Here is a 27,411-nt window from a genome sequence, read left to right as displayed (position 1 = left end):
GCAAGCCCAAGCCATTGGGCAGTTTGCTTCTGTAATTCTCCTGCAGTGAACTTGTTGAAAGAGTTAAAATTCCCCGTTGCTTCCAGTATAGCTGGAAATTACTTAAAACCTGATGTAGCCTAAAAGATCTAAAGCTTTTGTCTATTCTAAACTTGGGGTCACTTGATACCATTAGGTAAAAAGGTAAAAAAGGTAAAGGACCCCTGGATGGTTAAGTCCAGTCAAAGGCGACTATGGGGTTGCTGCGTTCATCTTGCTTTCAGGCCGGCGTTTGTCCACAGACAGCTTTCCGGGTCATGTGGCCAGCATGACTAAACCGCTTCTGGTACAATGGAACACTGTGACTGAAGCCCGAGCGCACGGAAACGCCGTTTACCTTCCCGCCGCAGCGGTACCTATTCATCTACTTGCACTGGTGTGCTTTCGAACTGCTAGGTTGGCAGGAGCTGGGACAGAGCAACAGAAGTTAACCCGTTGCAGGGATTTGAACCTCCGACCTTCTGATTGGCAAGCCCAATAGCTTAGTGGTTTAGACCACAGCACCACCCGCATCCCCACTTGATACCATTATACTGTAAGTGGTTAGGGAAGGGAACTCTTCCTCTACCACCCCCTTCCCACTCCTGTTTATTAGCTTTTCATTAAAAAGCTAGCTGCTCGACATCACCACTCAACATGGGAGGCTGCGTGGTACTATGGAGGGTGTGTGTGGTGAGAGGGGTGTTAATGTGAAGCACCGGTAGTTATCTCACTATCCTGGTAACGTTAATGAATCTGGCTGCCGCACTTGGAGAGTTTACCCTCGAGAGTAGCATCTCTGAATTAATTACAGGATCCAAATTCCCTAATCTGTACTGACATCTTGTTACAGGCTGTTCTAAGAAATGTATGTCTGTGCGCCGTTTACCTGACACGCTGTAGCAGCTTTGATGGAGCTATGGGACTGGTCTTTTTTTGTTTGTGTGTGTGTGTTTTCATTTGCTATAAAATATTGCAATAGGGTCGTTGTAGATTTGTAAGACTCGATTTTAATCTCTTGTCTCCATGACTTTTCTGTGTTATTATTTAATAAGGAGCAAGGGTAGGACATGCCAACATACCTAGAAGTGGTAATAACTAACACTGTGTCTGAAGGACCTACAATGTTGTGTGAATAAGGCGAAAGCCCTTTAAAATAAAATGCCACCTGGCTACTCCTGATCTAAGCATTTAGCTAATAATACACTTAGCATTAGAGTAGCTAGATGGTGCTTTACTATTATTTTAAACATTTTCCCTTACTCCTCAGTGTTGTAGCTCCTTCAAACTTAATGGCCCTTCTGTCTTCCCCACCCCCAGGAAAAAAAACATGCATTGCCAGAAAAGGATATAAAATAAAAGTGGATTGTATCTGTGGCACTCCAACTTACCCAGGATCACATCTTGACAAAGAGTCAGAATTTTAACATAACCCAGCCCAATATTAGATTTCGTGTCCTAGAAATCTTCATGATATATATTTTTTGAGTTAAATATTTATTGTATTTATTTATTACCCGATATATAGACTACCCCTTGAGGGACAGTTGACCCTTCAAGGTGGTGTGCGAAATTACACAAAATATAACAATTTAAAAAACAAAATAAACATAACTTATACTCCAAACCAGCCAGTTTAGGCTTTTGTGGCAGGCTAACAATAAAAATAAATAAATACATACAGTACATTTTCCCACAGTAAAACAACAGTATCTTAACTCTAACAAGCTATTACAAGGAGGCAAATGCTTTACTGGAAATGTAAAAATGTAAGACATGTAGGTGAAAACTTATTCTGACTGGTTTTGGGAACTGACTATTTTTAAGGAGAGGAGTGGTGTGATGATCTGTATATTTTAACAGGTCTCGTATACATATAGATACATACATATATACATATTAGTTCTATTAATGTTTGTTTTTTAATTATTGCTTTCTTTTCTGTGTTTTAAGCTGTTTTTATTTTAGCTGTAAATGACCTTGAGTGGCCTCATTTTGAATTATTTACATCCACTGACTCAGACTTGGAGCATTGACTGTTGCTGAAGTATCATGGATTCATGTTTGCTCTGTGCGTTTTTCTTTCGCCTCCAGGAATTTGGCAAGACCTGGGAAGAGGTTCAGTCTGAAGATGACAGAGAATTGTTGGACAACCAGGAAGAGTAAGGGTTGTATTTAAAGTTTAGAGTGGTGGGAAATCTGTTCTGCGGGCTTGGCAACATTATGTTGTAAAAAAAAGGGGCATTCAGGGACAATGTCGGTATGGCCGAGAATGTTGATGAATAGGATTTCCAGCTTTTTTTAGTGTTTTATAGCAACCACAAGGAGCTGCAGAGCCATAGAAGATACAGTTCAACATGTTATGTATTCCCACCCCACTTATAATAATTTTGCATTTTAATGTATGTCCTTTCCAGTTAGGGCATAGCAATAAACTGTATGGACTGCCCTTCTAAAGAAGCAGAGCCCACCATATTTCCCCAATTTTCTCATAACCCCCATGAGAGTCAGAAAACAAAGCAAAGGGGCAAGTGCCCTAGGGGAGATAGCACAGAAAAGCTAGGCCCCAGTGCACTACAAAATTTTGCAGCCGTTTTTTATTCCTTCATTTAAAGTTCTCAGAAATTTAGGGTTAGGGGTTGGAGAGGAAATGGGGGTTAAGAGGAGGCGAAACTGAGCCGGTGGGAATAAAAAACAATTCCTTTTCTAGCTGTTATTTCGGAGCATGGTCACTAGCTAATGGTTTTGATTACCATAGAGATGGCATTGTCCAACTGCACACTGGAAGCAAACCACCCTCTGTGGAAATGAAGTATTTCTTTACCTTGCATTTGTTCCTTACAAGTAAACACACCCATACCCTTCTGCAGTACAGTGGTACCTCGGGTTACATATGCTTCAGGTTACATATGCTTCAGGTTACAGACTCTGCTAACCCAGAAATATTACCTCAGGTTAAGAACTTTGCTTCAGGATGAGAACAGAAATTGGAGTGCAGTGGCAGCGGGAGGCCCCATTAGCTAGAGTGGTGCTTCAGGTTAAGAACAGTTTCAGGTTAAGAACAGAACTCCGGAACGAATTAAGTACTTAACCCGAGGTACCACTGTAAAGATTTGCCTTATCAAATAATAAGCATTAGTCATGTCTGCATAACCAGGAGAAAGAATGCTGCCTGTTGTTGTTAGATTTATAGAAGAGATGCCCGGCCACAGATTAGCAAGGGGGGCCATGGCAGCCTGATGTGAAAGGGCTGTGGAATTCCGTTACCTTGGGTAATGGTACAACCTTGCAGATGGTAAGACCTACTCCAAAGGACATTTCATTTAGTTCAAAGGGTTGATTTCTGCCAGTATTGCATGCATTCTTATAGCTAGCCTATGCTATCACTCCCCGTTAGAGCAGTCAGATGCTGAGTGCCGAAAGCTATGTAGCCAAGGGCCAGTGAGAAACAGAGAGCCCCAAGGTTTGTACAAGTTCAAACAATGTTTACATGAAAAAACCATGAAAAGCTAAAAAGAACCATCAAAACTCATCCAGTGAGGACCAAGTATGCTTAGTGACTATGGAATGCTCAAGAGTTCTGGGGTGAAAACGGCGGTGGGGGAATACCATGGCTGCCTTGCAGGTGGTGAAGACTCTTGTGAAATAGGTTTCTGTCCCGTTTCAACTCCGTTCCGGTTTCCACAGAAAGGGGCATTACACTGGCGCCTCAGGTTAAGTACTTAATTCGTTCCGGAGGCCTGTTCTTAATCTGAAACTGTTCTTAACCTGAAGCACCACTTTAGCTAATGGGGCCTCCTGCTGCCACCGCACCGCCGGAGCACGATTTCTGTTCTCATCCTGAAGCAAAGGTCTTAACACAAGGTACTAGTTTTGGGTTAGCGGAGTCTGTAACCTGAAGCGTATGTCACCTGACGCGTATGTAACCCAATGTACCACTGTACTTTGCATTGACATAACTGCCTGACAGTCTGTGAAGTTGATTCCCGTTTACTTTCATGTTGGATAAGTTGAAGCAGAATTGGGTCCCATGTCTGTAGCATCTCCATATCTTTCAGAAACCTTTGCAAATCACCAACTTCACTGGCTTTTTGCGCTGCTTTTTTTTGCAGAGATTGGTCCGGCTGGGAAGAGCATCCGGTTTGTGCAGTGTGCCTTTTCTGTGAAAAGCAAGCCGACACTACAGAAAAGCTCTATGCTCACATGGAGGTAAGAGGCTTGTTCCACTTTCTGTATTAGATCTTGCTTTGGATTAGCATTCAGGTGCCCTGTTCTAGTTCAAAAAACCCCACTGTTTTATGTCATTGTTCCACAAAGTGCCTTCCAGATACTTTGGACTACTTCCTTAACATTCTCTATGCCCACCAGGGCTGATGGGAGTTGCAGTCCAAAATATCTGAAGACCACCATATTGGGGAAGGCTGCTCTGTACTTTATTAGTTTCAGCAGAGAGAATGTTTTGGCCACCTTTTAGCAGAGTTTAAAACTTTGCATTTATAGTAAGGAAAGATTAGAATCATCATCATCATCATACTGATTCGAGTCTTCTTGTACTCATGCTATGTTATTATTGGCAGGTGTAGTAAATAAATAAAATATTTTAATGCAGCTGGGACTGGGTACAATTTGTCCAGGCTTCTCTGATAAAACACAAAATGGAGAAGAAAATGAGAAACAACCCAGCGAGGACTGAAGAAGCTCAATGGGCACAAAATACTGGCTGGCTGGCGGGGTGGGTGGGTGTGGCTTAGAGTCACAGGTACCCTGAACAGAAGCATGGCACACTGCAGCATTTTGTTGCAGGGCCCCACTTGTAAAGGTTACCATTTCAGTAATCCACTTGAGAGACCTATATCCTACTTAGGTCTCTCTTAATAGGTCTGTCTTAATAGAATATGCACGCTGAGTACTGAAAGCCTGAGTTTCAATCCCTGGTGTTCACAGTTAACAAATTCCAAGGAGCAAGCTTGGCAAATACCATGCAGAATAAAATAGTCCTCTGCTAGGTGGAACGGTAGTTTGATTTCCTGTGATGCTGCTTGTAACATCCTAACAATAGTAGCATGAAGAATTTTCAGAACTCATACAGCAGTAGTCCGTAGCCTGTAATCACAGCATATTTGCTAAGGTGCGCCTATTCTTTATAAACTTCAGGTGTTTTCAATTTGAAAAATTCTTAATTATTCACAATTAGAAGCCCTTTTTGCTCTTCCCAAATTCCAGGAGGCTCATGGATTCGACCTGCTAAACATTAAGGCTGAGCATGGTGAGTAAAAAACATATACTGTATTGGAGACCTCTACCGCTGCTAGAAATGTGTCTTCTTAGAAGGGCAGGACCAGAAGTCAACCTATGTCACTCCCAAATGTTTCAGTTTTGGCAGTTCTTACCTTTCCTGAATTTAATAGGGTAGCATGAGATACATATAGTGGTTCTCAAGAAATCACTGTAGTAAGCAGATTGAGGACAGTATGTATTGTTCTTGTTCTGTTAGTGCAAGGATTTACTCTTGTGCAACAAAGCAGCCTGTGATTCCTCTCAAATGTGCTTCCTCCCCAAATCAGCTCTGGAGAATTGGGGGAAACCGCAGAAAAGATTTAGATACCTCCTTCCCTGTTCCATCTCAAGACTGCAACTAGACACATACTCCATGGGTTGAACATAAGCCAAAAAAAATGCTTTCTCTTTGCTCCCACTAACCCCCCAATATTCTGTTTACCACCTAGCCCGATGAAGACTTCTTAAGAACTCAAAAGCTCGTTAGCTATTTTGTGATATATTGATTGGCTTAAGAAAAGTATTATCCTAATTTGGATTTATTTCATTTTTTTTAATGGGCCAAAATGGTTACCTTCACTGCTTGTGTCTTCCAGTCCCCCTTTCCCCCTGCACCTTAAAAAAAAACCTTTTCTCTCTGCTAGGTTTGAATTTCTATCAGCAAGTGAAATTGTTGAACTTCATCAGAAGAGAGGTCCATCAGTGTCGATGCTACAGTTGCCAGGAGAAATTTCAATCGAAAAGGGAGTTGGTAAATCATATGGAAGAGACCAAACATATAACACTTCTGCCAGCCAGATCCATGTGGGATCAGCCACAGTAAGAGTGTTTTTGTTTTTCTCCAGCGTTGTGCTCAGTGCATGATAGTGACCTGGTTTGCATGGCACAGTAAGCCGTGTGTCCATGTGAATGTGCAGCCCTCCCCCACCAGAAAGGAACTTACAGTCACTTTGCTGTACCCCAGATCTTTTTTACTGCCCCAAGAAAAATAAGCTTTGGCTTAGTAGTGTGTCCTTTGAACCCAGACTTGTGGTTAAGTTCTCACTAACCATGATCTGTAGCCAAGAGCGAACTTTGGTTACAGGTTGTAATTAGTGAAGCTTAACGATAAACACATTAAGCCAAACCTTAGCTAAGCTCAACCCATCAGTAAAAAGTACTGGGGAGAGGAGCAAAGTATCTGGGAGCTCCTCTCCTGGAGCCTGCAAAGTCTCAGTAAATCATAGTTTGACATACTGTTTCATGAGAACCAGCTTAGTGTCTTGTAAATGAGACATGGATTCTGCATTCTCTGCCCTTGGGCCTGCTTTGTCTTTTCCAAGGACTTAATAAGTTTTATGTGTAGTATCTGATAGCCACATACCTTAAGAGTAAAAGGGCGATAGAACAGACTGCAATGTCCGCTTTGCTTGGGTATTACCCAAGTGATATAATACAAGGAATGCAATATGCCCATTGGTGAGTGCATGACTTTTACCAGGTTATGGATAAAGTTAGAAAGTGTGCTGTCCTCGACCACAAATTTACATTTTCACTTTGGCTGTGAGTATTGGACCCAACTCCTGCCCTGCACCCAGAACTCACAGTGCAGTGAGTTGGATGGAACCAGATCATTACTCCAAGCGGAATAAATCAAATACAGGGTGGATGTTTAGAAATAATATACAGTATTATTACCTTAAACAGCCCATAAACTCCTGTTAAGATTTCTAATAACTAAATGTGTTGATTTATATGGAAGAAAACATACTGTGCATGTATACTTGCCCATCCAAATATTGGGACTGCTTCCCCAGCAGTGTGGGGAGCAGTATTAGGAAATGTGTTCAAATATTGCATTCATGTGGGAGGTCTCAAATTGTCTCTCTTTCCCATGTGATTGGCACCCACCTACATGGTTGTAATATTCATATGCATACCCCACACTAGGCTTTGTCAGCCGGGATATGCAAACTGTAAGGTAATGCCGTGTGGAAGCAGGACCAATGTTGCCAGTTAGAAGCATGTTTGTAAAGGGGACTTTCAGTGACAAGGTATGACGTTGTTCTTCCCTGTTCTTTCCAGGTATTATTTTCCTACCTATGAAAACGATACCCTTCTCTGTACGCTCTCGGACAGCGAGGATGAATTGACAGCTGGGAAACAGAAAGAGGATGTGCCTGTCATCAGCGAGGATATTTCTAACATAGAGGCTCTGAAACGGACGAGTGTGTTAAATCAACTTCTTTGTGAGGAGATAAATAATGGAGAACCTTGATAATTAAGTGAAGCATCTTTCTGAATACGCAGTTTCCTCGCAAAGCAAAAGGTGATTTGGTAACTTTGACAGGCTGCAATAGACCCACTCTGAGAGAGAAGCTCAAAAAATAAATTAGAAACTAATCCTATGTTCTTATTTTAGCCTGACCCCCTTCTTTGGTAATTCTTCACAGAACTCTAGCCCAATGGTTGCCATCAATTTGATTTTAACTGGTTTTATAATGAATTGATTTTAGAATGCTGTATTATTTTACTGTTTTTAGCCGCTGTGAGCCTGGCTTCGGCTGGGGAGTACGGGATATAAATAAATTATTATTATTATTATTATTATTATTATTATTATTATTACTACTACTACTACTACTACTACTACTACAAGACAATGCACATTTACTGAGTTGATCTGCATTCAGTTAGGCTTGCTTTTGAGAAACCGTTTAGGATTGCAGCTATAGCGCTAGATGCAGAATTAGTTTAGCTGTTAGAAACATGCTGTCATGTTTATTGGTATAGATGCTTTTTCAGCGGAACATCTCCAATCAAGCAACTTTTATGCCTGCTGTTTTACAGCTGTAAACAGGAGACAACCTAGCCCCTTATGTATACTATGTCGCGATGTTTAGAGTCTGATTAGCAGAACAGGATTTCAGCTTCCTCCATTCAGATAAAATCTCTTGTTTAAAGCAAATACAGGAGATAATAGAGTGAAATATTCATGTTGAGGCTAATTTCTACTCTGGGCCTGGTCATATGTTACACAGTGGTATGCGAACTGCTTCCTTGTCACTTCTTCCCTTGCTGCTAACTTGGACACAGCGTCATTTAGGAAAGGCCAGTAATGCGGTAACACGAATCTGATCTTAGCCGTGGACATGCATAGGCTTGTTGTAACAATGAGAGGAGAACTTGATCTGGACCGGTGAGAGGCCAGAGTGGAAGGAAGCTGAAAGATCCCTGGGGAGAGTTCCAAGTCAAGGGGGATGGAGGTGGGAAAGGGTGGCTGGGTGGAGGTTAGAACTGAAAAGAAAAGATTTGGAGAATATAAGCCAGGAAGGAGGCAAAGGTGGCCAGAGACCAGATGTAAAGAGAATAATTCACCAACAGTAATTTAAGAAACATTAAGAACATGAGCTAGCCCTCTTAACTATGTTCTGCCTCCACTGTCGGAGGCAGCGCGCTTCTGAATACGAGTTGCTGGAATTTGCAGGAGGGCAGAGTGGTCTTGCACTCTAGTGCCGCCAGCGTACCTTCCATAGGTATATGGTTGGCTGTTATGAGAACAGGATACTGACTATTGGCTTGATCCAGCAGATTTTTCTTAGGTTTTTATGTAGCTACATTGAGGGGCACCAAACTGAAGAGGGAAGACAATATTTGTTACAGAAGTGGGAGCAGAGTGAGTTTGGCATTTCGGAATTGTTACAGTTCTGCTTAGGGTAAATAACACTGTTGACCAAGCAGCTTTAGACACCAGCCAAGTGGACCTGCAACTTTAGATAGCAGCCAAGTGGACCTCATCCAATTCCCAAAGGCCTAGATTTGCCACAACTTCTACGTCTTATTGGCAAAGATTTCCATGTTTGGGTAAAATGTATACGCCACCTAGCTTTAGTCCGCAAGGCTCCAAATTCTCTGCTTTGTTTATTCTTAAATACCATTTTTCCATTCCTGCTAGGAAGGTCAATAGCCACCTAGCCAGATTTGGCAAGGAGAGAATGGTTTGTGTAAATTCAGCCAGTGATTTCATGACTGGAGTGTGATTAGGACTAGACATGTGTATGACTCACACTTTCACCTGGTGCAGAGGAGCGGCTAAGTCTTGCTCAATTCTTCTTGGCTCCAACACTTGGCTCAATAGTTCAGGGTTAGACCACATGCTTTGTGTGCAGAAAGTTCAATCTTTGGTATCTCTTGTTAAAAAGATTAGGTAACAGGAAAGAAACGTAAGTTCAAACACAGAGCACCACTTCTGTTCATAGCAGACAGTACACAGGAATTAGCCACAGTATTCCTATGGATACTGTGCTATTGCCCCTGCCCTCTCTCTGTCACATCTTGTGCTCCAGAGATTATGAATTTTAAGAAGATGGGTTGGAGGATGTTCTTGTAGTGTTAGTGAGAGGCTCATGGGGTGTTCTAGATCTGTAAAATTCTTATTTAATTAAGAAATATGGTAAAAATAAAAATTGGATCAGAATTTTTCCTTGAGTCTAGCAACATACCCAAATACTCAGGTTTCCAGCAGGGGAGATGCTCCTCTGCTGCCTAAGGTGCGATGGGCGAAGACATAGAATAGGGCCTTTTCAGTTGTAGCTCCAGGCTTTAGACTTCTCTGCAAAGTTCCCTCTCTGTTGTTCTTTTTCTTGAGAAGCCATGCCAAGACATTTGATGCTTTGATATGATTTTGAACTGGGCAAAAATAGAATGCTTCTGGTTTCCTGTATTCTTGTGGCGTTCATATTACCGCTTAGCTGTATATTTGTTTTTAGTTGGGTGTTCTGTTGATGTGTTATTTTGCTGGTATTACACTTGTTTCAGGGTCTTACTGTGCCAAACCAATAGCTAAAAATACAGGATGGATAAGCACACAGGTAAACCTCTGTAACAAACTGTATCTTAGAAATATGCAAGACAAAAGCTTAAGCAGATTAATTTATAGCTCCCCCATGTTGCATGTCCACAGCTAAGGAAACATACCAGGGTTTTTGTTTTGTTTTTGTTGGGGGTTTTTTTAGGAGGGATTCTCTGGAACACAGATAACATCCAAAATGAATGGATGGTGAATGCATTTTGCAGCAAGAGATGGTTTTATATACTGTACGGCAGGAAAGGAGGAAGCCAACTTCAGAGAAAAGCGAAGACTTCAAAGAAAAGAACAATACTTTTTTTTAAAAAAACACCAACTCTTCGGTGCTATCTATACTCAAGGGGATGGGATCAAAGCTCAGTGGCAGCAGAGCACATCCTTTGCATGCAGAACTTCCATGCTCAGCCCCTGACATCTCCAGGGTTCTTTTTTAATACTTTTAAAACAGCAAATAGCAGGTTTTGGAAAGATGGTCTGTGACTGAGCTTCAGTGTTTTCATTCTCCGCTATCTTGTGTTTCATGGAATCATAGAATTGTAGCGTGTAAGGGACCCTGAGGGCCATCTAGTCCACCCCCCCTGCAATGCAGGAATCTCAACTAAAGCATCCAAGACAGATGGCCATCCAACCTCTGCCCAAAAAAACCTCCAAGGAAGGGAAGCCCACCGTCTCCCATGGGAGACAAGCACTGGGGTTTTTTATTTTCTATGAATGTGGAGTGCATTGTCGTAACTCAAGGTGCAGACTTCTTTCCTCATCCAGTCCGTGAAATTATTTCTAGATGGTTATTCTTCTGTTTTATCTACCAGGCATAATATTGGTATTCTTTACAATACTGCAACTTGGAAATGTGTAGTTGCTCCCATGCCATGTGAAAGAGGAGAACTGGTGGTTGCATTGCCTTTAGCGCATGAGGGAGTCCACAAACACCACATTTTGGGAAATCTGCAAAGTGATATTCTGCTACAGTTCTACCACTGAGTGGTTACAAAATCCCACCATAAAGCAGGCAAGGGGAGAGAGGCAACTTGGTCAGGTAAGTCAATAAACAGAAGCTTGGTGGAGGTAGAAGCAGGAGCTAGGACTGTCATTTTTACCAGTAACTTCAGTCCAATGCTGGAAGGGAAGATTTGCCTTTATTACAGGCTGAGTGGGTTCTGGTTACTCAGGTCTCTCTGCCTTTGCTAGGAGCTGCTGTCTGTTAGGTGGTGACCAAGCACAGTGGCCCAAAACTGCCACCTGAATAATGCTATCATCATCATGTACTATCTGTTCCTGTGCTCCACTTTTGAGTCTGATTTTTTTTTTAAATTGTGGAAATATTTTTTGTTAATAGGTGGCCCCCCTAGTAGTAAGTTGCTGTAAGAATGTTTGGGCGCTCTAAAGTGGGGTATAAGTACTATAAATGAATAAATAGTTCTTAACACGGCAGCAGCAAGTAATGATATAATCATTCTGTGAGGATGCTGGAAGTAGTCAAGCCAAAGGTGACTTTGCCATCTGGTTTTCAAGAAAGCTGTTTGTACATGAAAGGACTTAGATATTAGTTTAATATCAAGCTTAAACTTGAGGATTGGAAAGCTACAGCATGTTCCCACCCCCGTTGCCTTAGGGATGGAATCTCATGTTTGGGCAAGAACCAGGTTGCCTAGGCAGAGCTGACAAATCCATTCCTTGGACATACTGGAAAATGGTATTTTATGTACTTATGGATACTAATCTAGTAACCTGCTGGAGGGAGAAAAAAAACTAGAATAATACAGTGAAAAACTTACAGAGTTTTGGGAGAAAAATGCACCATGAAAGAAATGAATGCAATAAAATTCAGTGACAGTTGAAAGAGCAGACATGTTACTTGTTGCATTGCTGCCATGCTACAGCCACATCGTGATTGTGGAGGGTTCTAAAATCAAAACTGCCCTTTTGACCATTGGCATCTTCCGCTCAATCCACCTGAGCCCGCCCATCTTCCCATGTAGGGGAAGTTCCTAACTCAAGAAGGGTTTTTTATTTTATTTATTATTGTTGTTATTATTATTGTTGTTGTTGTTGTTTATGTTTATGTTTATATACCGTCCTATACCTGGAGGTCTCGGGGCAGTTCACAGAAAAGATCACAAGATATATAATCAGAATAAAAACAACCCAATAACACCAAAAAAAGCCACATTTTAGAAAGGTATAGGATGTCAAACAGATCAACCAAAGGCCTGGTTAAAAGGAACATTTTTGCCTGGTGCCTAAAGGTGTATAATGAAGGTGCCATACGAACTTCCCTGGGGAGAGAATTCCACAGGTGGGGAGCCACTGCAGAGAAGGCCCATTCTCGTATTGCCACCCCCTGGACCTCTCAAGGAGGAGGCACACGAAGGAGGACCTCAGAAGATGATCTCAGGGTCCAGGTAGGTTCATATGGAAAGGGGCGGTCCTTGAGGTATTGCACTCCTGAGCCCATCGGCTACCCTCAACTGGTTTAGGGAGCCAACCAAAGCTGTCCCCAGGGTGTGGCTGCTGTCACATGCTGACAGCTTCTAGGAGTCACAGGTGAGAGCTGAGTGCAGGGTGGGGACCAAAGGTAGACAAATTACCCCAGAAGGAGCACGATCAGAAGCCTATATAATTATGTCACGGTGGCTTACCTGTAGGCTTCCAGATGTTGGACTGCAACTCCCACCAACCCCAATCAGAATGGCCAGGGGTCAGTCTGAGAACACCTGGAAGTCCACAAGTTCCTCTTCCCTAGTTGAAATGATATGACTGATATAAAAAAGGTAGGAACATCATCACAAGGTATCACTGATGGTTATATGGAAAATGTCGACAAGTTCTCAAACCGTTTTAGTTTAACCATATAAATTACCATAGGAACAGTTTTGAGCACACACTTTTTTTTTACTACACTGGGTTTGTTTTGCAAGGAAAAGAATTTGCAACCATGCTAACAGCTCTAAAGAATAAAGTAAAAGACCCCGACTTTGGTGGGATCGTTGACCTTTAAAGCAGGAAAGATGACACAAAAGCTTAAGGTGAGAATTCATATGCAGAGATGTGGTTGATATAAGCAGGCAGGTGTGAAAACAAGATATTAGTCATCTATGATCACCACAAATTGGAACAAGTTATCTTGACAAATCAACCATTGCTGAGTATCCTTGAGCAAAAAGAAACAAGAAGTATGAGCCCTAGAAATCCAGAGCAACGAGACACACATGACTACCCATCTAGACTACATGGTTTCAACTGCCTTCATTGTAATTGAAGATATTCTGCTGAAACATCAGTAGAGAAATTATTAAAGGCCACCCCAAGTGTGTCATACCAATGAAGGCATCTTGACATTTTGCTCTCCTTTAATTCTTAGAAGGTGTTCCCAAAATAATGGCAGAGGTCTAGAATTGTGCCAGACAGCTTTCCTCCATGAATTAGCAAATGGGCTGCCCCACATCAGAACCTTGGCTTATTTTCCAGTTGAAGTTGGTTCATTATTTGCATCATAAAAACACATATTTAGGCAGCAGGGGATACCTGCTGCCTAAATAGGCCCATCTTCTCCCCCAAGGAGGAGACAGCATTGTTTTCTTGTGTGTTCATTTATCATTCTTTTTATAACATTTTACTTTTGAATAGTGGTCCCTGAAGTTGAGCACAGTGGTTTGTGGACTTGCTACTGCTGAGTAGGGAAGGATGCTCCCTTGGGGGAGGACCCAAAGATGTCACAAAGAAGGGATGAGGCAAGAGTGGAATAGGATGTTTGCAGGCTTTTCAACGGTATTTCAAATACAGTGGTACCTCGGGTTAAGAACTTAATTCGTTCTGGAGGTCCGTTCTTAACCTGAAACTGTTCTTAACCTGAAGCACCATTTTAGCTAATGGGGCCTCCCGCTGCTGCTGTGCCGCCGGAGCACGATTTCTGTTCTCATCCTGAAGCAAAGTTCTTAACCCGAGGTACTATTTCTGGGTTAGCGGAGTCTGTAACCTGAAGCATCTGTAAGCCGAGGTACCACTGTATACGTGATTTCACTTAAACACGTGATGCCTTGGAATGTAAACCCCGCATAAATGGGGAGTTGCCTGTAGTTTGATGTGTTCATGACAAGCTCACTTGTGTGCAATAAAGAGAAAGCCAGGAGTGTGTGGAATTTCTTTTTTTAAATGCGATCAGAATTATGCAAAGCAAGGACCGTTACACAATTTGGTCAACCTGAACACTTCATTGTGATCATGGCATTTGTGATTTCTTGGTGCAACTTGCCACACACACACACACACACACACACACACACACACACACCAGGAAAGCATTGGTTAACCCTTAATCTTGTCATGAAAATGCCTCTGGTTCCATCATTGTGGCTGTGCAGAGAACTGCTGACTTACGTCTGCCTGTGCAGATATGTGTACAATAGTGGCCTGAGGCAGCTGGCTCATGACAAATTGATGGCAACTTCCACAAACCCAGTGAGTAATTACTGAGCAGTTATAAAGAAATTGTAGCGCAACTGCCTGTCACCTAGTCGTTATTTCCTGATTAATGAACTTCAGGCAACCTTTGGGGGATGTTCACATTTGTTCCTCTTTAAAAATGGTTGTTGGCACCTGTGACAAGTAACAGAAAATTACCTAGTTTGATAACGGGCATAGTGCCACAGGTTTCCTACATCCATTGCTGCCATTTAATACCCTAACAGAAGCCACCCCCTCAGAAAAGCCATACAGAGGGAGGTGGTGCTTTTGCTAAGTCAAATGCTGCAGACGTGAAAGAAGAAATGAAAAGGGGTGCCTTGACAGGCACTGCTATTTTGCTTCCAAGAGCGGCAAACTAAAAGAGTACCAAATTTAAGTGCAACTGTTCAAGGAGCAAGCTATAAATGGTTGTGAAACAAGAGATGATATTTAATGCATTGCCTACTTTTTGTCAGGCATTCTTCCTGAAGCTGAAATCCTATACACCTGCCTGGAGCTGAGTAAACATGTATAGGATTGCACTGTTACTAATTAAAGGTGATCATCAAAGGGCTGAGGGAGAGAATAGATTACGAAAGAGCTGGCACCAGAGAACTATTTTATATTTGTGCTTAAGAGTAAATATGAACATTAGAGACCATTTACATAAATAGAGAGTTTCTGAGCTTGTTTCCATGGAAATCAATGGGACTTTTTTGCCATTTTCCTCAGGTAAAAATCCCAGGTGAAGAGGAATAAATATGGCTATAACATAAAAATGGCTATTGAAATAGGAATTGGAACATTCCTATTTCAACAAGAGCTAAATTGTTCCAGCTATTTATCACCTCCCCCTTTCTGGTTTGGTTGCAAACAGCAATTCCTGGGTAATAGACATATATGAGCATATCTTTTGTTGCAGCAAAAACATCTTACACATGGATTAAATATAAGTTTTATATATATATGTATATGTATATATTAAAGCAATAACAGGCCACATTGTTTAAAATAGTTATTTCAAATCTGCCTAGTTCACAGAAGCTAATGAGTATTTAATTGTAGGCATTTTGCCGCTTTTTGGTTGCATTTATATATAGCCTCTATGCCAATGCACTCATTTATATTCATTGCTTACAATGAATAGACATGATACAAAAGGCGGAATGGGTCAAGGAAGGAAGTGGGAGGGGAAATAAGGCAATCCAGGCACTCACTAACACCATTGTAGGAAATAGTTCTGGAAAACTGTGTGCCCAAATGGCAGTTGATCCTTGCTGTGGGGCGAGGTCTGGCTGTGTTACATCTGCCTCCTGGGAGAGGAAAACAAAATGGCGGTTGGTCCTGGTTGAGTTGCAGACTTGCCACCTGTTGAAGCAAGTCAAGCAGCACACAATTACCATAGGAAAGAGGAGGGTCTCATATGGCCATTTTAAGTAGATGAAGTAACACACATTTGGCCAATCCAGGCATGGCCAAACTTGGCTCTCCAGCTGTTTTGGGACTACAACTCCCATCATCCCTAGCTAACAGGACCAGTGGTCAGGGATGATGGGAATTGTAGTCCCAAAACAGCTGGAGGGCCAAGTTTGGCCATGCCAATCCATATGACATGGTAGTTCTCAGGGGAGCCAACTCAAATAAAATATTGGGGGGTAGGGAGAGAGAGACAGGGAAACTCCGCCCTGCATAATGGATCTCATGAAGCGGTGCACACACACCATTTGAATGGTAATGCCCATCAATGGGGGGGCTCAAATATTTTATTGGAGGGGCTGAAGGGACCCCAACCCCTAGGAGTTGGCTCCTATGGTAGTTGTGGCTTAATGGGGCCTTGCAAAGCGCACACAGCCACTTAGCTCCTCCCCAGACTTTTTTTATTGCACGCCACACTGAGGTAAATGAAGGTTTGGCTTAGCGTGTTGTCGGAACCCAGGCTCATGGTTAAGCTCCCCACCCGCTAACTATGAGCTGTAGCCAAGGTCTACTCTTGACTGTTGAAAACAGGAGACTGATGACAGAGGCAAAACCAGTATTGGGAGCATGGTTTCACTGATGGTTTTGGAAAAGCAGCACTCCTATTTATGGGGAAAGGATTGGCACCTTGTACATGCAGCTGTACTGCGTACATGTGTGTGTACACAAAGATACCCTTTAAGGGCATACTTCACCCTTCCACATGGGAGTGCCATGGGACACACTGCTGTGCGCAGGTCACAGTGTCCTGTCAGTTTCCTCACTGCCTGAATTCAATTGTAAATAACAAAGACCTCCTACCTATTCAGCCAGATGACTCTCTTAACATCTTGCCCAGACACAGTTGGCATCAAATTAGACTCAACTACTAAGCTAACAGTGACTGTACACATGGCAGAGCTGGTATGTTATTAATCTCACAGGTGCTTCTGCAGCCAGATGGCCCAAGAACAGGAGTTCGTTCAATAGAGGAAATAAGGTAACTGAATATATGAGTTCCCTTCTCCATTCTCATTTGTTGATGGTTCACCTAAGAATGCTCAATGCAAAAGGATACTTATTTTAAAAGTATCTGGAGGAGTGAACATGTTCCTCCAACCCAATCGTTTTCTGAGTAAGCTAAACTTCAGAAAACTCAAGCCAATAGGCTTATTAATTGAAAAGCCAACACCAGTGATTAAAGGCCCCCTTTCCCCCCTCTCCTACAGTGGAAAAAAGGAACTGAATAATGAAGGGACAATTAAAGAGTCAGTTCCCCAGCTTGGCCGATGCCATATTGAACAAGAAGTAATTCTAGGACAGAAGCCAAAAGAAGGAAGCTTCTAATTAAAGACACAGCAACCCAATAGTGCATTGTAAGTCCAGACTGAACAGACTGGTGCTGTAACTGCATTTTTAATGAGGGAGAAATCTCCATAAACCAGGCCGGGGGTGGGGAATGACCGGTGAAACACAGAAAACACTGGAATGCAGTGTGTTATCAACAACCTAAAATTGGATGAAGCACAATAGTTTCATGTAAGTAGAAAAGGTTTCTTATGCACTTGTGGTTAACAATCATTACAATTATAGAGTGTATACCTCGGACCGAGCATAAAAATGCATGCACTTTTTTAAAAAGCTTCAATTATGCAACCAGTGGATTGCTGGGCCACTTCAACAAGTCCTGTGACGGCACTCAGGAATGAGGAGCACTGTGTATACCATTTGCCTCGACCCTAGGTTGTTCTCCAAAGCAGTCTTCCAGAGCCCGAAAACTGCTTAGGAAAACAACCGGGAAAGAGGAACAAACTGGAGAGCTGTTTGTTAGACTCTTCTGTTGGAACAAGGCTCCCTGCCAGGTCCTTGTTTCCTCATGCACTTCCCTTTCAAGTCTGGCTTTACCATTTACTTCTTTTCAAGGTTTTCTTTTTGAACATTGTGTTCTCTCTCTCTCTCTCTCTCTCTCCCTCCCCCCCCCCCCCCGGGAAAGAATGGCAGGACAGCTTCAGCAGCAGCCCTTGGTTTTAAGGATTCCCCAGCCGGATTCATTGACGGATTGGGGCTATGAATCCTATTCCCGCTTACTTTCAGTTACCTGTACTGAATTCAACAGAACCCTGAGAAGGAGAAAGATAGTTTGATGGGTATATAAGAAGCACGCATAAGTGTCCTGTTGCAAGCGCCACCATGCAGCAATGCTTGTTCACTCATGCACATTCCCAGGGCCAGCAGAGAAGGAGGGGGGGGTAGATTTACCTCCTATGTTGTAGGAAGCATTATTATTATTATTATTACTTAATTTATTTACTTCATAAGGTTTATACACCGCTTGATTGTAATAAAACCCCAAAGCGGTTTGCAAAAAGAATAAAACAACAAAATTATCAGCAAAAAAGCAGTTAAAATGACTATTTAAAACGGTGGGTTTTTTTTAAGGTAAAAGCCAGATTTAAATACATGTCAGCATTCACACAACTGCATTTTCCTGCACTGCAGGAGGTTGGACTAGGTGATCCTCAGGGCCCCTTGCAACTCGACAGTTCTATGATTCCACATGTCTGGAAAGGCTGGCTTTAAAAATAGCTCTCTCTTTCTGGCCCACAAGGCAACCCCTCCCCTCCCCACTAAGCCCCACCCCTCACTAGCAGTGCCAGATTTACTATAAGCTAAACAAGCTATAGCTTAGGGACTCATTTTCTTGGGGGGCCCCAAATATTTTTGAAACAACTGGATGTACATTTCCAAAATATAAGATAAAAAACAAATAACATAAAACCTACATCATTTTAAGTTAGAGCTCAATAATTATGGGGTCACGAAGAGTCGGACACGACTAAGTGACTAAACAACAACAAAATTAATATACTTCTTAATTGTATTTCAGTTCAACAATTACTTTGATAAAATACATATTTTGTTATGTGCAAATGGCTTTAGATACCTATTAGGTCCATAAATTACCATATAGCATATATTCAACACAAAAACAGTGACAATTTGTTGTTTTCAAAGGATAGCTGGACATCTCAAGGGCCCCATTACCTTCAGTAACTTAGGGCCTCATCAAACCTAAATCTGGCACTGCTCACCAGCCTTGCTTCACACCCTCGTTGAGTGTTTCTGCCTGCCTAGAATGTGTCCTTGACCTCTAATAATGCTGGCCTGGATGGAAGATAAAGGAGGATGTGTAAATGTGAAGAAATGAGCCACCTGTTAGAGTAGCATTTGTTGCTCTTCCCACTTTTGCCTCTGGTCCTGCCTACCAATGGTTGAGGAGAAGTGAATGTCGCCATTCGCTGAAAAGGGTTCTGCACTCCTGCTATGGAGGCTTGAAAGCCGGCAGAGAGAGCAAACTGAGAGACCCTCCTTGCATGTGGAGAATCCATGATTCTGAGGACATCATCTTAGCTTTGTTGTTTGTTGGTTTGTGACAACTCCCTTTCATTTTTTAAATATTTTTTTTTACTACTATTACTTCTACACATAGAAGCTTGGAACATTTATTTATATGTTATAGATGTCCCATGGCAGCATGCTGTACATAGTTCTCTGTCCCTCCAATTCACAACAACCCTGTGAAGGAGGTGAGGCTGGGGGGGGGGGCAAAATTCACTCCATGACCTTTGTGGCTGAGTTAGGATCTGAACCTGGGTCTCCCTAGTCAACAGTCTGAAACTCTAACCACTATACCACACTGAATCTGCCCACCACCTTATTCTGCCCTGGCATTTCATTTTCTATAACTTTTTAATTAATTAAGAAAAATTCAGCAATTGAAAGCAATGTATAAAAGAGGAACTGTTTGAAATTATAAAATACAGAAATAATAAATATAGTAAAAAAAAATTAATTGCAGAAAAGACCAAAGGGTACTGGCAAAAGCACCTTAAAGGTAAAGGTAAAGGGACCCCTGATCATTAGGTCCAGTTGTGACCGACTGGGGTTGCGGCGCTCATCTCGCTTCATTGGCCGAGGGAGCCGGCGTACAGCTTCTGGGTCATGTGGCCAGCATGACTAAGCCGCTTCTGGCGAACCAGAGCAGCACATGGAAACACCGTTTACCTTCCCGCTGGAGCAGTACCTATTTATCTACTTGCACTTTGACATGCTTTTGAACTGCTAGGTTGGCAGGAACAGGGAGTGAGCAATGGGAGCTCACCCCGTTGCAGGGATTCAAACCGCCGACCTTCTGATCAGCAAGTCCTAGGCTCTGTGGGTTAAACCACAGATGTCCCTATAAAAGCACCACAGATGTCCCTATAAAAGCACAGATGTCCCTATAAAACCACAGATGTCCCTATAAAAGCACCTTGCAAAGTTCTTAAAAAGGGAAGAGTAAAGCATTGGACATTGGACATACAGTTTGGTTTACATAAGAAGGAGAAGGAGAAGGAGTTGTGGGGCTATAGTGTTATCAGATTTATTATATTGAATCAACCATAGTCTTTTGAATACTGGATGTGTGAATGCCCTGACATTTTTTAGGAACCTCAGGTCAGTGGTGGTTGTGGTTGATTTAGGAAACTAAATAATGCTATTGCCAGAAGGAATCCCACAGCTGCGGCACCATCCCTGAAAAACCTGTGGTTTGGAAATATGGCGTCACATTCAAACACACATTCACTACAGACTGTAGCTCTGATCCAGCTCTGGTTGCCCACAACTAGAGTCTCCACCCCGCCCATCCGCATCAATGGGACTTGCAGTGTTGAACAATCGTTAACATATGCATTAATTGCAGAAGATTTTTCCACCCATGCGGGATTGAGGCATCTGGGTGGGAAGGCCAAACATGCTTACAATTTACTGAGCATCAGAAATAACTCATGTCATCACCTGATCTCACAGGAAAGCAAGATGTAATTGGAAAGCATGCTGCCATCAGAAGTTAATTTCCCTGTAAAGATGAGCCCAATCTCTTTCTCCCCCACTTCTTTTTAATAAAATAGGATCACAGCTGGAGAGTGCTGCAGAAGCCTCTGAAACCCCCATCAGGTGGCTGATACACATGAGACTGAATTAAATTCTCTGCAGGCTGCAATGGAAGCCTAGGGAGCGAGACAATATTTATCTATTTTTAAGAAACGAATTGGGATGTCTGATCAAATGCAAAAACGAAGGTGGGGTGGGTATAATTTGAAAAGGGTGTGGACACCTTGGCTTTGAACGTGTTTCACGTGGGTCTCATGTTAATGCCAAAGGAACCTACGGCTTGGCACTGGGCTGTGATGTGCAAAACAATAAGCACTTCTGGGTGCACCTGCTCAAGATCATGGGCCTCTGGCCTCATTCACACAACACGCTAAGCCAATCCCAGTGCAGCGTGGCAACAAAAAGAACTGGTGTTTCTCTAGGGCAAACGTGTGTCATTGCCAACTGCCCACCACTGCCATTTGGTAAGGCAGGGTCTCAGAACAGGCATCAGCACCAGTGGGCCCCATTGGAGAACTAGGGTGCCAGCATTGCTATGGCTAGTAAAGGTAAAGGGTAAAGGGACCCCTGATCATTAGGTCCAGTCGTGGCTGACTCTGGGGTTGCTGCGCTCATCTCGCTTTATTGTCTGAGGGAGCCGGTGTACAGCTTCTGGGTCATGTGGTCAGCATGACTAAGCCGCTTCTGGCGAACCAGAGCAGCGCACGGAAACGCCGTTTACCTTCCCACCGGAATGGTACCTATTTATCTCTTTGCACTTTAACGTGCTTTCGAACTGCTAGGTTGGCAGGAGCAGGGACCGAGCAACGGGAGCTCACCCCATCGCAGGGATTCGAACCGCCGACCTTCTGATCAGCAAGTCCTAGGCTCTGTGGTTTAACCCACAGCACCACCTGTGTCCCCGCTATGGCTAGTGGCTGATGCAAATAAAGATTTTATCTATCTAGGGTGCCAGCAATTGTCCAAGGGTGCCTGGTATTGACCCCAGGCCTGTGATTGGTGTCAAATCTTGAGAGGCAAATCTTGGAGTCAACATGTATATCTGCTAGGAACTTAGGTGACTGATCAGAATGCCTCTTATGTTGGAATCAATCCTAGTTCAGTCTCGTATGTCCAAGCATCAGTGGATACTAAGGGAGGACCCTGAATATCCAGTTAAGTATTCAAAGTTTCACATCATCTTCTGTGACACTGTGCATCACAGTGGACAACTCCCCGCTACACACACCTTTTGCCATTCCAAGAAAAAATATTACACGCAGTCTATTCTCACTGGCTCAACATATGCCTACTAGGCAGACAAAACCAAAGGGGTTTGGCAGAGGCAATCAAGTATAAAATATAAGAACGTTTCATAATAATTAGATAGCTTTAGAAAAACAATCTATTATAAGTTACCCACAGAGACAAATCAGTTGACTTGTGTGTGCTTTGATCATCAGGGGTGAAAATGCAGTGTGATTACTCCTTGAATTATAGCCAGGGAAATTGCTCAGCTCCATATCATTGCCAGCATTTTAATACATAGCAGTTGGTTGCATTATTAGCTAAGATAAATAGATAGATGTCGCTCTGCTGATTTGAGTGGAGCGTTTCTGATGACAGTACATTGCTCTTACACCACACCCAGTAGTGGTTTCTTCAGTGGCTTATCATCACCAGATAGTGGCTTAGTGGAACGGACAGAAGGTTTGTGCATTTTACAACCCACTGCTTCCAGGAGGAGATTTAGGTGTGCAGCAAAAATAGTTTCCCACTCTACAGCACTGCCATGCTATATTTGTGCACCTGTAGTTCCTTGTGCCCGTGAATGTACCATTGGTTTGCCACAATGCAGATGACGTGTGGCAAAGGGGTAGCCATTCATTCATTTAATAGTTTTATATCCCATGCTTCTTCCAGTCTGGAGCAAACGGCGACATAAAACAATATATAACAAGCCACGCAATAAGAATTTTATTTAAAAAAATACAAAATCAAGTGAAATGAACAGTGGCAATAAATATAGAAGGCTCAACCTCAAAAATTATTATTTCATTTTGGGGCATTTCTAAAGCTATATTAGCAGGGCTTTTTTTTCCCAGCCGGAACTCAGTTCTCACACCTCTCAGGTGAGTGCCATTATAAGAGAACAAAGGAGGTGTTCATGATGATTTCCGACACCTCTTTTTCTAGAAAAATAGCACTGTATATTAGTGCAGCAAAAAGAACATCAAGTCATGATAGCACTTTAAAGAGTAACTATAGCACCACGTTTTCTAGCACTAAAACCTATGCCATAGTAAGTTTCACTCTTTCATATTTTTTACAGGCCACTAGGAACTTCAGCTCAGCCCAGGCCAGCTGGTAGCTTAGTAGATTTCCTTTCACTAAGGAGTGATGCTTGAGAACCGCAACATTTTCCACTGCCCAGGCTGCTTCCTGCTTCCTCACTGGACATGAGATTATGTGGTTGCATGCCATTCTTATGTGCACCTCACTTCTCTGAGTGGGGAAAACTTTATTCCCCCCTTGTTTCCAATGTAGATCTTCACTCACCCCTTCTTCCTTGGGGGGACGGACGCCATTTTGTCATTCGCCTCAGGTGCCAACATGTCTTGGGCTGGCCCTGAGCAGTACTCACAATATTGCATTAGTACAAAGGTTCATGGGCCCAGTTCCATCCACTTTTCCCCCTACCATGCAAAGATGGGATCGTGTACTGTAGACCTTTCAAGGGAAATCCGGGGGCACACAGGAAAGATAAACCCACAGCGCCATGGTCCCCTCACCACCACCAATCAAAGCCAGTTTCTGTTAGTTGTTCCTTCATCTGCTGCCTGGAGAAAGTCCACCATCCCTTCTGCCTATTGTCCATTTGTATGCTGCCTTTCTCTCCCAGCAAAAACTCAAGCTGCTACCAGGTGCCAAAGAGCTTATTGAAATCAAAAGCTTTTGCCCCTTGTCATCTGACATTTTTCTAGCAGCGGACACCCTCAAACTATTTTCTGCCTCTCATTCTATGTGACAAGCATGGAAATAACATTTCCCTTCCTCCTCTTTTTTCTTTTTTCTTCCTTAAAGTTAACAGTAGAAAATGGTTCATGCCGTGTTCAAGAGAAACAGAGAGCAGCGTAGTACTGCACCCTGTTGGCCTGTTACATTATAGACTACACATGTAGTACTTCACACAGCTTCCTTCCTTCCTTCGCTCCGACAAAACGTATCAAATTAGGGGGAGGAAAAAAGGCTTTATCTTGAAAAACGATTGCACTTCCTCAGTGCCGAAATGGAAGGATATAGCAATTAAATATTAATTGCCTAATGTGCAGATTAAAAACAACACAACATGCCATGACTGGAGGACGTTTATGCATCAAATAAAGATTTGAAATGCCTGCTTGAGAAGTGCTAGGAGTACAGTGGTACCTTGGGTTAAGTACTTAATTCATTCCGGAGGTCTGTTCTTAACCTGAAACTGTTCTTAACCTGAAGCACCACTTTAGCTAATGGGGCCTCCTGCTGCCGCTGCACTGCCGGAGCATGATTTCTGTTCTCATCCTGAAGCAAAGTTCTTAACCCGAGGTACTATTTCTGGGTTAGCGGAGTCTGTAACCTGAAGCGTATGTAGCCTGAAGCGTATGTAACCCGAGGTACCACTGTAGTGCATATGAAAAAAATGGAACAAGACCCCTTCTTAATAAATGGAACAGCCAAGGTGCTGAAATCTTCATGGATGCGACTCTGCCAAGATCGGAATGTTGGTGCTGATTTATCAGCTGATAAGACGTTACTGAAAAGTTCATGGGAAATGGGGAAAGTTAATGCGTGACACATCACTGGGAATGAGGAAAGTTGCACCGAAAGAAGGCTGGGTGAAAGCTATTGGCAACCAACAATGTGGGAATCAGGAAATGAACAAGAGAATGGGAATAAGAGATTCCTCACTACTAACCAATTCTTTTTTCTTTTTCTTTTTTGAAATCATTTTTATTTGATTTTACAATACAAAATGATAAAATATTCAAATACATATCCATATACAGAGATTCCTCTGAATCTCAGAACTTCCCATCCCCACCCCCTCCCTAGAGTCCCATTTTAAACATTTAAAACTGCGTCTTCTTCCAAACTCAATTATGTGGTCTCTTAAATAACTTATAATTTTTTTCCATTCTTTTGTAAAGTTTTTGTCCTCTTGGTTCCTGAGTTACCCTTGCCATTTCGGCATAGTCCATCAGCTTGGTTTGCCATTCTTCTCTGGTAGGGACTTTGTCTTCTTTCCATCTCTGGGCTAGTGGCATCCGGGCGGCTGCTGTTCCATACATAAAAAGTCTTTTCTGGTCTTTTGGGATCTCGGTACCTGTAATTCCTAATAAAAAAGCTTCTGGGTTTTTTTTAAACAAAAGTTATTTTAAACTTTTTTTTTCATTTCATTGTATATCATCTCCCAGAAAGCTTTTACTACTAACCAATTCTTAAGGGCATAGGCGCCAACTTTAACAAAATATTGGCGGTGTCCCCCACCTTCTGTGGAACGCACCTTCCCCTGCCTCGCCTTCCTGCTCTCTTCTCAACCCTTGTACACACGCAATAAGTTTCTACACACTCGTCCGCCGCCCATTCCCAACCCCACTGCTGCATGCTTGCCTCTCCTACCAACCTGTCTCTCCTTCCTGCCTGGCTGCCCGCTTCCCTTCAGCAGGTGCCCTGCCTCAGACATGCTCAGAAAGTAGGAAGGCAAGCCAGAAAAAGAGAGCAGTGCCCAGCTGGGGAGGAGGTGGCTGCCCAAGGGAGGGAGGGAGACGCCAACTTGCAGAAAATATTGGGAGGGCACGACCCCCTAAATATTTTAAGGGGGAGAGAAGGAACCAGGGCCCCATAGAATTGGCGCCTATGCTTAAGGGTTCGGGGCCTTGCAGAGAAGCGATACCTCAGCGCAGTAATCTCCCTTCCTTACAATGGGCTAACTGCCCATAATGGTGGCTGCTTCCTGCTTCGGGTCTCTCACAAAAAAATGCGTAGGGATATCCTCTTTCTAGAATACAGTGGTACCTCGGGTTAATAACTTAATTCGTTCCAGAGGTCCGTTCTTAACCTAAAACTGTTCTTAACCTGAGGTACCACTTTAGCTAATGGGGCCTCCCACTGCTGTTGCGCCACTGGAACATGATTTTTGTTCTCATGCTGAAGCGAAGTTCTTAACCTGAGGTACTATTTCTGGGTTAGCGAAGTCTGTAACCTGAAGCGTCTGTAACCTGAAGCGTCTGTAACCCGAGGTACCACTGTACTTTAGAAGGAGAGCGCGCCAGTGCAAGGAATAATGCATCCAGTTGGAAGCATCCCGATGGCAGCCACCAATATAACAAGTTGGTGCTCCTGAAGTTATTCAATTATTCATGGCGATCCACTGGACCTGAAACATCCTATATGCATTTAAGGCCTCTGCCTGCCATTTCCTCCTGCTAAACAATGACCCTCCCCAGGGCTTTCTCTTCACGCCTTGGCCTCTAAGACAATTATAATAATAGGAATCAAGGAGACAGATTAAGGCTTAGCTGTGTGTTAAGGAACCATTTGTGGAGTTTGCTTCCCTATCTCCCCCACCTCAGCTCACCCCCTGGCCTTTCCCCATAATCTACCCAGGACTCCTGCATCAGGACTGTGTATGTGTTTTTATCACTGTTATTCAGAAGGCTGCCCTCTTTTTCTGCCGAGATGGGTTTTTTCCATTTACATAATGAACATACTCCATTGGCTTGTTATCGCCCGATTACCACTCACAAGAATCTGGCCCGAAAGGTCTCTCTTTCTCCACCTGTGCCCTATCTGTCTCCTTTCCCTCTGCCTTGAGCGGGTGTGTCTATCCACCACTGAGCTTGTTGCCACAAACGCTCTCACTCTGTTGTTGCCATTTTTCAACACATTCCATTTGGCCTGACCAGAACTTGCGTTGCTCGACCTCTTTATAAGCGACAACTCTGTGCTGCACAGCCTGGAGAAGGACAGAGCAGGAAAGCACACTGTCCTTGCACCTTTTCACACAAACTCAGGGGCAAAACTAGGCTTTCTTTCACCTAGGTCAAAGACTCAGTTCGGCACACACACACCGTGTTCGTTTGCATACAAATGCGTGGGCGCACGTGCCGCTCAACACATTTGTTTTTAAAGGGCATAAAAAGTAGGCAATATATTATTTGAAAACAATATTTTATTTTTTATTGTAATATTTATATTCATTCCTTGCATTTTCTTTCAGTCCCCTTTCTCTTATGTTAGGAAGGCAGGCATGGTAATATACACCAAGTCAACCATCCACCCCCAAAGATAAGCAGTAAACAGCGCAGTGTCTTGACAAGTTCCTCTGAAGCACTTTTATTTCAGAGTACATTTTCTGGAGCGCTATTAGGCTGGAGAGACCAAGTGGTTGTTTCATGTGTTGGTGCATATTGTTAAGG

The 27,411-nt window shown here is 42.9% G+C and overlaps 1 protein-coding gene across 2 annotated transcripts in view; it reads left to right on the top strand.

The window, feature by feature from the left end:
* ZNF277 (zinc finger protein 277) overlaps positions 1-7,890 on the top strand; it is a 37,656-nt gene extending 29,766 nt beyond the window's left edge. For both annotated transcript variants that reach the window (XM_081928991.1, XM_081928992.1), the window contains 5 exons: positions 2,113-2,180; positions 4,131-4,227; positions 5,242-5,284; positions 5,940-6,114; positions 7,360-7,890. In XM_081928991.1, the coding sequence (XP_081785117.1) occupies positions 2,113-2,180; positions 4,131-4,227; positions 5,242-5,284; positions 5,940-6,114; positions 7,360-7,552 (576 nt within the window). In that variant the 3' untranslated portion in view covers positions 7,553-7,890. The remainder of the gene's footprint in view (positions 1-2,112; positions 2,181-4,130; positions 4,228-5,241; positions 5,285-5,939; positions 6,115-7,359) is intronic.
* The last annotated feature ends 19,521 nt before the right edge of the window (positions 7,891-27,411 follow it).

This window comes from Podarcis melisellensis (assembly GCF_964234715.1).
Source record: "Podarcis melisellensis genome assembly, chromosome: 10".
In the NCBI taxonomy this organism is placed as follows: Eukaryota; Metazoa; Chordata; class Lepidosauria; order Squamata; family Lacertidae; genus Podarcis; species Podarcis melisellensis.
This window is presented reverse-complemented; position numbering and strand designations above follow the sequence as displayed.